The following is a 13,652-nucleotide window of genomic DNA, read 5'->3' on the forward strand; positions in this document are numbered from 1 at the left end:
AGAAAAGCTGCTGCTGACCCCTCTCTCCCACTACTTCCTCTGGCTCAGCAGACCCTTCCAATGTACCATTCCCCACCCCAAAGCAACACTACTCCTTTCCGTCTTCCCCTATTTTCCCTGAGAAGTTAGGATAATTGACCTATAGTTACCCGGGTCCTCTCTCCTTCCCTTCTTGAAGATGGGCACATCATTGGCCCTCATCCAGTCCTTGGGGACCTCTCTGGGGTATCACAGGTTTTGGAAGAGTTTCTCCAGGGGTTCCGTGATGACTTTGGCCAGTTCCTTCAGCACTCTCGGATGAAATTCATCTGGTCCCATTGACTTGTATATGTTTAATTTTTTTAATTGATCACACACCAGTTATATGGCAATAATAGGAAGGCAGTTATTTCTACCATGACCATTTTGTACCCTGCCTGGCATGATTTTTCCCTGGGCCCGGTAAAATACCAAAACAATGTAGTCATTCAGGAGTTCAGTTTTCTCCTGAGTGCCAGTAACCAGCTGTCCTGAGTTGTTGAGCAGTGGCCCCACGCTCCCATTTGTTTTCCTCCTGTTCCCTATGTACTTAAAGAAGGACTTCTTGTTGTCCTTGATTTCCCTTGCTAATTTAAGTTCAGTTACCATCTTCGCCTTTCTAATCTGTTCCCTACAAATACAGGCCATTATTGTATAGTCCTCCATGGGGACTGTCCCAAGCTTCCATTGTTTGTACACCTTTCTTCTTTTTTAAGAGAACCATGATTTCCATGTTTAGCCAGGAGGGTTTCCCAGTCCTTCTGCTACCTTTCCTCTGCATGGGAATGGACTTCCTTTGTGCTTCAAGGATTGTGTCCTTAAGGAGCATCCACTCTTCATGCACTCCTTTTGCCTTCAGTCCCTGGTCCTGCAGCACTTCCCCTACTAGTGACTTGAGCTTGGTGAAATTTGCATTTTTGAAGTCCAAATCTTCAACCCTGCTATCTAATTTCTCTGCCTTATGACGGACTGTGAATGTGATGGTTTCATGGTTGCTGTCGCCCAGGCTACCCTCTATATTTAAGTTGGTCACTAGGTCATCTCCTTTGGCCAGGACCAAGTCTAAAAGAGTGTTACCTTTGGTTGGCCCGTGCACCTCCTGAGTCAGGAAGAGCTCTTTGATGCAGGTCAGGAAGGAACACGACTGATCTAACTTGGCCAAGTGTTCCTCCCAAAAGATGTCTGGATAATTGAAGTTTCCCATGGCGACTATGCCTCATGCATGCACAGCCTCTGTCAGTTCTTGAGAGAACTCTAGATTGATCTCCTAGTTTGCCTGAAAGTCTCCAGGTCTTCTTTTTCCCTCCCCTTTTTTCCTGCTTCCTCAAAGATGAGCACCACACTTGCACTTTTCTAGTGTTGTGGGATGTCACCTGTCTTCCATGACTTTTCAAAGATAATGATTAATGGCTCCAACATCACATCAGGTAGTTCTTTCAATACACCCTGTTGATTTCACTTTATTCAAAGTAGTGAAATATTCTTTATATGCTCTTTTCTTATTTTTCCCTTTGCCTTCTTTGTTTACATTGACTGTGCTAGCCATCTATTCAGAATTCACCCCTTTTTGTGGGGGCAAGCAACATACAGCTATTGAACTGTTTGGTTGTCTTTGTATTTTCCAGTAATAGCTCACTTTTTGCCATTAAGTAGCAAACCTGCTTGTGGAACCCCTTTGTTGTTGCTTTTAATATCCTTTGCCAGGTATAACTCAAATTGCATCTTTGCCTTCTTGATTTTGTTCTATAAGAGGTTCCTTAGCCTCCTGGGTTCTGCAGGCAAGTTTGCTCCCTGAACTGCTCCTCAGCCAGTTATCTAAAGTGCAGTCTTGAAACAAACAAAACAAAATCCTTCTATCTGGTCCCTCCATGTAGCAAGTTGTTCAGATCACAGGCTGCTTCCTTTTTTTTTTTTTTATAAACCATTTCCTCACAGTGTGCCCCCTTTCAGCAATCTCCTCTGGGGTTTTAAGTGACATTGGACCAATAATGATTTCTGGCCACCCTGCAGGAAATAACCCTGCTCATAGATACCTCTTCATTATCAGTTACATTTTGAGATTTGTCATAAGCTAGATTTAAATCTTAAGCACACTCTGTCTATTGTGCCAGCGCTGTTGGCACTCTGATTTAATGATAATGATGGTAATTACAAAAACAAAACATTCTGCGTATGGTTTGTAAAAGAGTATCACTATCTATGCTTTAAGCTGCTGGCAGATGTTAAAGCAGTTGTGTGTTTGGGGTCTGAGGAATTTTATGCCCCATTCCCAAAATCAGTTGATTGTCAGGATCTAGATGGGGCAGCCCTAGGTCTGGGACATGCCACACATTGAATTTCAAACCAGCAAGCCAGCCATACAAACCGGCCACAAAAATGTATCATATTTAAGTGAAAGATCTGTGTGTGGTTGTTTTGCCATTTTATGGTACCATAAATTGGCCTGCCTTGTGTTATGTTACTTATATGTGGCAGAATTAAATGTAGTGTTTACCATGGACCTTAGCCATGAAAAAGCAAAATACGAAATACTTGCACAAAAATCTCCAGCTCATTTTTCTCAACTCTCTTGAGTGTTCTTTTGGTTTCAGATCAACATCTTCTTTGGCTTGTAAAGGGTGTCTGAAGAATAAGGGGGAATCTAGAGGGAGCCCATGATGGTCCTAGTATAGTGGCAATGTAGTTTATAAGTTCCAACTCAGTGTATTCTGAACTTGTTTTAAAGGTAGAGAATTTCAGAATCTAGAGAAGGAAAAATTGTTATTGAGCACTTGTTCTTCTACTTCATTTATAAATCAAATGCAGGTTATTTTCTTTTTAAAAACCTGTTAATTTTTCATAGCTTCATTGTTTTTCTTAATAGCTAACCTAGGATCTGTTGCTTGTTCTAGTTGTATACACACTGGTCATTAGTTCATGCTGATGTGCTCAATCTTTTCCTGCAGAAAGAAGAAACCAACTTACCAACATGAACTATTCTAAATGATTAAGAAATAAGGTTGATAAAGCAGAGTCAGAAACTTACCCAGTTCTCTTTATGCCAAAAGGATTGTAACTAGGTGTTACAAAGTATAGGAGTAATTATTAAGGAAATTATGTCTCTGAAAACAGACAAGTGGCTTCAGCATCTTGGCCAGATCCCACAGATGTTATGTAATAGGCCTGTGCGAAGCAGCTAGTATTTGCTTCGTATTTGGTTTCGGCCGATTTGGGGGACAGTGATTTGATGCAGTGATTCGAATCACTGCCCCAAATCAATTTGGTCAAATCTGATTTGGAGATTCAGCTGCCATTGAATTGGCCAAATCTCCGATTCAAACAGGCCCCATCCCCCACCCGCTCTCCCAGCCCCGTCAATGGTTGCCCTGCATCCTGACTCTTTAAAAACAAAAAAAAAAGCCTCACAATCACAGGCTCCTGTAAGGCGGGGGGGGGAATCTCTGCTGCACCCCACTGGCCCACACTGCATGGGGGGGTGCTCTGCGATGAGCCCCTAGAAGCCTTGAGAGCCACTGCAGCAGCCGGTGAGCACAGGCCTTTTTTTTTTTTTTTTTTTTAAGAGCCAGGACAATGAGGCCAGGTGGGGTAGCCATTGATAGGGCTGGGAAAGCAGTTGAGGGGTGCTCAGGGGACCTGGGGGAGCAGGCAGGGGATGGGGCCTGACACCTCCCCCACACACACACTTACCGGCATGGCGCCCAGGTCCAGCTCCCTGCAGCAGTGAGTGGGGACTACCCAAATCTCCAAATCTTCCTCCAAATCTTTTCCAAATTGATTTGGACCTTTTTATTGGTCTCCCATTTCGATTCATATTAGGAGATTTAGCCTTCAAATCGGGCCGAATCTCCTCTGAATAGAAACAGTACGCGAAGCTTCAAACTATTGTGTAACTTTCCATTTGTTTTTTTCCTGAATTGTGTAACCTGTTGATGAAACATTTTATTTTCCCCTCTAAACAGCTATTCCATATAGAGCCTGCTTACAGTTACTCGTTTTGTTTCAGTAAAAGAGGCCTATGTTCAGGGTTCTTTAAATTGTGACGAAGCAAAGCCAAATTTTACAGCAGCCGTGCTAACTTTTGTAGCAATATAAATTTATTCTATAATCATGAAACATTCTTTGTTCCTGCCCCTCACAGAAATGTGCAGAGCTGTGACTTAGAGTTAAAAGTATTCATTAATGTTAGCTTTGTTGATGATTGTTGATCTCCAGGACTATTTTCAAAGATGGAGGTTTTTATCATGCCTACTAGCCAGTCCTCTTCCACTCCTTTCCATGGGAGGTTTTAACTCTCAAAATGTCTATAAAACCTAACTGAACTTATTTCTCCTCGTACGTGCTACATAAGGGGGACTAGTGACCAGCTTCTGCAGTTTATTTCCTAGCTCTCCAAGTCTCTGTTGGAGAGCTATGCTGCCTGACTTGTCACCTTATGGTTCTGTCTTCTACTTCATGGCTGCATACTAGACTCCAGTTGATGTTCCTCAGCCCTATGCTGTCCAGTTTCTTGGAACAGTGTAGGCAGCATAAACTGTAATTCATTTAACATCCCCTTTTTGAGAAGGTTGGAAAGCAAGAGGCAGCAGCCAGATGGGTTCTAGTTCAGCTGGGAAATAGGAGAAAGAATATTGAATGACCAGCCTTAGTAAAATGAGGAATTCTGTCACATAAAAGTTCAACTCTGTGGCAACTTAGGAAAATGCCAGATTACATAGCCATAGAATAGTAGAGTCTCATTGAGGTGAATGAAGCAGGTCTTGCTTCCCAAAGCTCTTCTATTGTTTAATGGTTTGTGCAGACACTGGCAGATGTTACAGCATTATTTATACTTGATTCATATTTTTTTGAGCTTTTCTTTGCAAATGTAATACCCAGAAACATAACTTCTGTCAGATTCTGCAGGGCAGTTATGCAGCAAGGGTATGATTTCCAGTTCTGTAAATACAAAATTGACAAACACATGAGGCCTTATTTCTGCTGAAGACCTGAAAGCCCTGGAGTTGGGCACTCCTGATGGCCCATGTGGGAAAAAGGTTGTCTGTAATAATGTCATTAAAGGCAGTATTTTAATGCCTTTGCAGAAGGGGACAAAATTAAGGTTGCAAAACAGGGTTAGGGATAGAAGTTACACATAAACCAGTATAAGGGACTGGAAACCAGTTCAAATCTGTAACACAACAGCAGTTCAGTATACATAGGCCACTTTCAGAGTGGCTGAAACTGGTTTAAGATAAATCTGGATGGATATAGTATCAAACTTAACTGATGTAGGTTAAATCAGTCCATTGAACTTCTGTCACAGATCCACTCCAGTTTCAAGTTAGCTCAAAGTACCCCAGCATCCCAGGATGCTTTGCACCTTCCCTGCAAACCTCCCTTTGCAGGGTGGGCAGACTAGTCTTGGCCCAAGCTGTCTGTTCCAGCAGACCAGGGAGGCATGCTTTAGCACCCCCCAGCTTCTGGCCTTGGTCATGTGCCTGCATTTCCAGAATCCAAAGTGAATGTCTGTTCACTTCCTTATTACTTCAATCTACATTGCTTAGACTAACCTGTAAAGATTGAATTGATTCAGCCTCGGGCATTTTGATTGTCTGTACTTAGACCAGTAGTGTAAATGCAAGGGGGAGGGACACCAGCCCTCAGCACCAACTTGGCGGGAGCACAGAAATGGAGTCCTCTCGTACCCCCTATCTACTCTAAGGCTGACCACCCTCCTTCCCCCTTCCCATCTTATTCCCCTGCTCTCACACTGTCTTTCCCCTAGGGCTCAAGGGAGTTTTGGCCAGAGTGCAAAACTCATTAGTTACATCTCTGTTTAAGTACTTTTCATTCTTATATTTCCTAATTTCTGTGGGCTTCTGTTGTCTTCCTCTTTTTATTTTCTAATAGTCTGTGTAAAACATGTTTTACTACAGGGGCCCTTCTAAACATTTGTAGATTGGACATTTATTTAATTGTCTTTGGATAGCTACATGATTTTGAAAATGTTCATTGCAATGCATGCAGACAAATATAAATTACTTACAAAAGGGTAACAATCCAATATAAATTATTACAAATGTAAAATTAAGAATAGTATTTCATAAAAGGTTTGTCAGTTGTGTGCAAAGTCTGTAAAGGTACCTGGTTAATGCAGTAGAAATATGCCTTTTATCACAATTTCTGAAGGGAGTAAGTTCAAGTATTGGTATCAGTTTCCAATTTTTATTTTTACCATCTCCATGAACAGTTTTTTCTCACTGATAGTTTTATTACTTACACCTTTTTATCATAATGCTGCTATATTGTATATATGTTGTCCCATCTTAGCTTTTAATTTACACCTGTAAGACATAATGACATATATAAAAATACAAATGCATTCAGAATTTCAAGCATAGCTTTCTTAATTTCATACAAAGTTTTCCTTTCAAGCTTTAATGAATTTAAAATAAATGCAAACAGATGTTTTGGAACATCTATACACAGGATTTGTGTCTTGTTTGCACTTTAGCAGCATGCAGAGCTATATAAAATAAATATAATCTGAAGAAAAGGCTGATTTGCACAAAAGGCTTTTAAAAGGTGAAAATGGATGGGAATTAATATGTTGTTTTACAAGATAATCATATTGGATTAGTTCTTTGTCCCTCTCCTCAACTCCCATATACCTTTTACTTCTCAGGTGTACTTAGCTTATTTCTTTTTAGATTTGTATGAGTTACTTGGTGCTCTGATACCGCAAGATGTTTTTTATCTGGGAGCAAGGATTGATCATCAGTCTTATTTAATTTTGTTGCAGCTGTTTTACATTGATTTCCACAGTTATACCATTGCACTCCCCAAACAATGAATACAAATAAATACTCTTTTTTTTTTTTCCTTTTTCTAAAGCCGAACAACAACTTATCCTTACACAGAAACCCAGATGTACAGCCAAAACACTGGGGGGAACTACTTTGATACGCAAGGAAGTTCTGCGCAGGTGACAACAGTGGTCTCCTCCCATAGTATGGTGGGGACTGGAGGAATTCAGATGGGTGTCACAGGAGGACAGCTCATTAGCAGCACAGGAGGGACTTATCTGATTGGCAATTCAATGGAAAATTCTGGTCATTCAGTGACGCATACAACCCGGGCCTCCCCAGCTACAGTAAGTACTTCAGAATATGTAATTCTTTAGAGGTAGTTTCTTAGTCCTTCTGTGTTCTTTTATGACAATGTATGCTTTCTGAAAAAATAATTATGAAAGTAATGTGTTGACAAAAGAGTAATTATGGCCTCCATACTGTTAACACTTGTTAATGCACTTAACTTTGTGTGTGTAAGTAATGTCATTGGCTTTACTGAGACTGCTCACATGTGTAAACTTGATCATGAGCATGATAATTTGAAAGATTGGAGCTTTGGAAATTTTTTCCTGCTTTGGGGAAAAGGAACATAACTTTATATCACCAAAAACACTTTATTTATGTATTGAATGTTATAGTTGATGTCTCTATTTGTATATATGTGAGTAATTGGATTTCATACACTGGGTTTTCTAAATCCATTTTAGGTGCTAGCTTTGTAACGTATTTCAGCATAGCACCAGTTCTGAATAGTCTTGTTATATTAACGGTTAAAATAATTCTGTTTATGATTATTTATGGCACCTCCCATAAGATTAGAACCCCATTGTGGTAGGACTCAGACAGGTGGGAAGATGTACTCTGTTAGTCTGGTGATGGGCAACCTTATGAAAATATAATAGATACGTTTTTTTTCTTTTCGTTTAAGAGCTTAATCAGTCCTAATTCTCATTAATAAAATGGGTTTATATTTACTGTATCCTTGCTGAATAGCTTTAATGTACATTTCTATCTACAATTGGAGAATGCTTGAGCATGGATATAGAGATTAAAACTTAAAAGAAAAAAGTATCTGAGAGAGAGAGAGTAAACAAGGGCAAACTGAAAAATGTCCTAAAGAAGATGATCAAGACACAGAGTAGGTTGATAGTACTGATGTCTGATTAATCCAAAAACTGCAAAACAAATAGGGGATTTTGTTTTGGAGACACTAGCAGTGCTTACAGACATGGGGTCAAAACCCCACCAGCATTTTACTTTCAGTTCAGTACACCCCTGTATTGAATGCAGCACATGCCCAGAAGAGGAATTGCATCAGTTTGTCCCAATTTGCCCAACATCTGTATAGCTCACATGCTTTTGCGGGGCTTTTTGGCACTTTTATCCAATAGCTGATTGAATGAACTACTGTATTAGATAAAAGTGTCAGAAAGCCCTGCTGAAACATGTGAGCTATACAGACACCTGGAGAGCCGGGTCAAAATGACATGATTCTTCTTCTGGTAAAGTGGTGTGGTCCTCCTACCCCAGTCTGTCAGCACCCTAAATCAGTTGAAACTCAGCTAACAGTATCAATCTTTTAAATGTCACCAGTTTGGAATGAGGAGCTCAGAACTGTAACATCATATATAGCAAGTGCTGTAACAAAACTGTTAAAAAGAACTGTGACTCATTGAATGAGTACCCTAAATCATAATACTCTGAAAGAGTGGAAAAACAAAGCCTCTGCCAGCAGCTGAGATTCTGTATATTTTTTTGTAAACACTAAAGGAAACACATTATTATCTAACATTTCTATGAATTTTGCAGTATTTGTAATAGGTAGTTTTTAAAGGAATAGTACTGATAAATCAGACTTTCTCAGTTTAAAAAAATATCTATAACCATACATCCTGGCTTTTTCTACATTAAGTCCACCCCTGGAAAAGTTGTATTTTGTAGTCCAGAACAGTGAAACTGAACAAGTTTGACAAATTTGTACTTTCCAATGTCACAAGCTGTTTCTATGGTCATTTTAGTTTGACTCCTAGGGTTACAAAATAATGGGCAGAACTAGAATAGTTTCCAATAGGCAGGAGTAAGGGAGGGTCTCTGTCATAAATTTGAAAATTGATGTTCTGGAAAAATAAACTTAAAGGACATGTAAATTTTTGTGTTGTCTTAACTATTATATTTACATCTGAATATGAACTGTTCTTCTACTACACTTGTGGTCTTCCCTTACCTAATCAAACCAGTACAGATGTAATGCTACTTTTAAGGTGGGATGAAGCCATTCTGCTGTTGAATGAAATAGCATGATTCCTGAATTTCAGCATTCTAAGTTGACAGTAGTTTCAAATAAGTGGAAAAGGTTTAGGGACAAGCTATCAATTGATTTGATGCAAATATCAAACATAAGTTTAAAATATTTTTAAACTATGGGAAAGTAGTAGGCTTAAGTTGAAATTTAACGTAATAGAAAAATGTCACTAATATCAAAAGTCCATGTTAAATTTTGCAACTAAAAACCAAGCTGGAAAATTTTCAAAAATTAAGCAGCATTTCACAATATTTAGAAAGGACTTTTTTCCTAATATATTCTGGAATTCAACAAAGAATTGTTGGTAATTTTTGCTTAAGAGATGACACATTGCTTTTGAAAAACAATGCATTTTAAGGGCATAAATATCAATTTAAAGTTTGTTCCCCCTCCCTTCCCCACGTGACTGTATTTTTAAGCATTATTTTTTTCTGACTTTTGGGTTTTTTTCTGAAAAGAAATATTTGACATGTACAAACAAAATCTTTTTTTCAAGTTACTTATCTCAATACCCCTGCTTTTGCTTCATGTGCTGTGTTTTTCTTTATGGGCTCAGTGTGTTCCTTTTTACATTACTATATGACATGAAGTTTGAAATGGCAATAAAAAGATACCATTAATAAATCGCATTTATATACTTTACTTGCCCTTTCATTACCAAAAGAATGTTTCTCCCCTTCCTGCTCAGTATTTTTAAGATATGTTGTATTTGTTTATATGTCTGTTAAGCAAATTAAATAGCAAGTGCATTTCTTTATAATAAACTATTAATTAGGAAATTGCAAAATGTGTGTATATTTATGCATGCACATGTGTGTATTACAAAATGTTATACAAAAAACTACAACTCTTGGTTCCAAAATGATACCTTTTATTAAACCAACTGGAAAATGGCAAGAAAATTGTCGTTTTCTGCAAGCTTTCTGAATCAAAATCCTGTAGTCAGACTCTGGGAAAAGTGTAGATGGTACAAGATGGTAAAAAGTCCCCATAGGTAGGAAATAAACTTCACTTTTGGACAGAGGGAGCTGAAGATGAAGTCCGTCCCTCTGGGTCCATTAGAGTGTCTTTGTGAGCTGTGTTGAGTATCTCTTTGGTGTGTTGATCAGGTAGAAATTCCTTCCCTGGAGGTGTCAGATGGCAGGCAGGGAGGCAAAAAAGTTTCCTTGTTCTGCAGTTAAGTTAAATCCAAAATCAGCTAAAATTTGGCATCTTCCATGTTTCAGGGATGTACTTGGTAGCCGTGTTGGTCTGAGACAAAAAGACATACAAAAAACTAGAACTCTTGGTTCCAAAATGATACCTTTTATTACTTTTCCCAGAGCCTGACGAAGGGACTTTGATCCCAAAAGCTTGCAGAAAAAGACAATTTTCTTGCCATTTTCCAGTTGGTCTAATAAAAGGTATCATTTTGGAACCAAGAGTTCTAGTTTTTTGTATGTCTTTTTGTCTCAGACCAACATGGCTACCAAGTACTTACAAAACGTTATACACACACACAGGTATACACACGCATATATACATTTATACATATATAAATATAAACATTTTGCATTTTCCTGTTTTTATATACATACATACATATATATACACATACATACATATATATTAAACGTATGTATGTGCGTGCATGATATATATATGTGTGTGTGTGTGTGTGTGTATTATGTATGTATATATATTAGAATACACATTTTTACTTTGAGCCCTTCTTATGTATGGATTCAACTGAAATATAAAAGGTTAAGCTCAAACTATAAACTAATGTAAAAAACCTACTCAATTTTTCATTGTACTTAGGAGTTATAAATCAGGCAAATGGTGGTAATATAACAGTTTATTTTACTTTGGGATAGTAAAATAAAGTTGACTATAGTTCACATAGCTAGAGCTCATTTCACTTGTGACCCTTATCCTAACTACATCATCATAACATTTTTTTGTATTTGTCTAAAGAATTCATTTGAGAGATAAAATAGTATTTAAAATTGCTCTTTTAATGTGCAACATCATTTTTCAAGACTTTAAATAATTTGTATAACTTTCACATGGAGATTAAGAAAACAAGTGCATAGAACTTTGCTCACTGCCATTTTGTGTGCTTATCATAACCTCTACCACTTTTTTGTCATAGTTCTGTTTTACTATTCGCTCAAGCAAATTTCTTTATATTATTATTATTCACTTGCACTAATCAAATTATAAGTTAATGTCTGTAATAATTAGCAGAATAATTTTATTATGGATACAGTTTGGCTGTTCCTGATTTTTTTTTCATTAGATTTTTTTGTTATCATAAAGGACACTCATGTTTAAAGTCAGGTGTTTAAAAAACAGCATCTATGCTACATGTAATTTTAACAGTATCTTCGATAAATAAAAGTGAAAAAAATGTAATATACCTTACAACCCCTTTGCTATTTATTTTTTGTGCACTTCAAAAAAATAAACTCCTAACTGACCATTTTGGGTTTATTTTTAGACACTTCCACTTTAATGTTTTTGTGTATTAATATAATCTTGAAATAATTGGGGACTGCTTAAAATCCAGGTTTGTTTTATATCACAGAAATAATTCTATTTATATTGCCTTTTGTAAGGCTTTGACAGAATCTGAATTTGAGCCCAATGAATGTTAAGCCCAAATTACATGACATTGTCCCTTTCAAGTTACAACGTGAATTGGATTAAACAGTGGTGCTCAACCTCCAGCCTGTGGGCCATGTCACCCAGCGTGCACAGCTCCCTATAAATCCAGAAATTTGGTAGCAGGGGATCGGTGGCAGCCTTAATTGCCACTTCCCTGCTACCAAATGTATGGACCTGTGGGGAATCTTGTGGGCAGGATAATGTAGCCCTATGTGCTAGGCTGTGGTGATGCATAGCCTGGATGGTACATGGGCTTGTTCCACAACAAGATTGAGGCATGCGGGGTCAGGCTGGCACACTGAATCACACCCATTGACTGAGCCTACACGGGATCCAGCCTGCAGACCAATCCCACACAACTTGCCCATTCCATGGGGCCAGAAGGGTGGGCACCTGCTGCACAGGAGCAGTGGTGACTTCTGGTTGCTCCCATGATCACAGTAGTAATTGCATGACTGCTAACAGCAGCTGCTTTTCATTACTCCCTCTACAAGTCAGTGCCTGGTGATGATGCATTGATGGTACTGCCCTTGCTATGGTACTGACTACCTGTATAAAGCATTTTATTTTCTAGAAATATTTTGGATTGTGCACTTTAATTAAAAAATAACCTCTGTAGGCACACTAATAAGAATGCTATCATGCATGAAGAAGTTTTGTTAGCATTGATTTTAGTCATTACCTTTCCATTATTGGCATAATTTATTTCCATCAAACACCCTGCTAGCTTGTTTAGTTGTAGTAAATTACGTTTTTCTTGTTATTAAGAATACTTTTGCAAAAAATGTACAGCAGCAAGATCAGTGATGCAGGAATATTGTGTTACTGATGTGTGGGTGGGTTGGGCTCAGAATTTAACAGCTAGATAAAACTGATACATTTGGTTTTTGAGTATTTGGATAGGTCAAGGAAAGTTTCTGGTTGCTTGGTAGTAGGACTGTCTTGTCCTAACTCTTGATTACTGTAATAATATTGAAGTGAAGAAGGATGTATGTTGCATCCTAGATGGAGAGTAAATGATGGTGGGGTTGCTGTGGCTTACAGTAGAAGGAGTAATAAGAAAACTACCAGCTCTTTACATGATAAAATGTGATTCACCATCATACAGATCTCCCTATGTCAAATATCTAAAGAGTATTCCTTAGATTAAAAGCATCAGATTCCTTAGAAAAGGATCAAATGGAATTATTTTACAAATATTTTACATAAAAAATCAAAACACTTTGTATAATTCCTTAAAAGTAAATGGGATACAATACCAGCCAAACTAATGAGAAACTTCCAGAAATCACTTTGCATTAAAGGCATCATCAAGCAAAAGCAGTTCCCCATACAGTGCTGAAAATTTTCTTTTGCTTTGATTTTTCTAATCCACATAAGGGAACATAGGAAAAGGAAGCAAATAACTAATAAATATCTTCAACCCACTATAGTTTTATAATAGATGCATAGATATGTAGATCAAGGGGGCCATTTGACTATCTAGTCTAACCTCTTGCATAACATAAGCTGCAGAATTTCAGCACATTTCTCCTACATTGACAATAATTTGGTGATTCCTGAGAAAAGGCCATCCAGTCTATTTGTTGACATCTGAAGAGAGAGACAGAGAATCTCTTAATACAGGATGTTTTTGCTGTAGTGATTCACTGGTAAAATAATGTTTCCTTATTTTGTATTTGATTTCTGTCTGGCTTCAGGTTCAGCTTCCAGTCATCGGTTCTTATTTCCTTCTCTGTCACAATTTTTTCCAAGCAATGGTACTTACACATTTATTTAAAAGACCATAGATCTGTATTGTCTATGAACAAAAGGATCTATTGATTTAACTGTATTTAAGACATGTATCATGA

The 13,652-nt window shown here is 37.9% G+C and overlaps 1 protein-coding gene across 2 annotated transcripts in view; it reads left to right on the forward strand.

The window, feature by feature from the left end:
• Positions 1-13,652, forward strand: part of RFX3 (regulatory factor X3) — a 299,582-nt gene that overhangs the window by 194,482 nt on the left and 91,448 nt on the right. For both annotated transcript variants that reach the window (XM_019517634.1, XM_019517633.1), the window contains exon 4: positions 6,892-7,150. In XM_019517634.1, coding sequence (XP_019373179.1) covers positions 6,892-7,150 — 259 coding nt within the window. The remainder of the gene's footprint in view (positions 1-6,891; positions 7,151-13,652) is intronic.

This window comes from Gavialis gangeticus, unplaced genomic scaffold (assembly GCF_001723915.1).
Source record: "Gavialis gangeticus isolate Ggan-Ray unplaced genomic scaffold, GavGan_comp1, whole genome shotgun sequence".
Taxonomy (NCBI): Eukaryota; Metazoa; Chordata; order Crocodylia; family Gavialidae; genus Gavialis; species Gavialis gangeticus.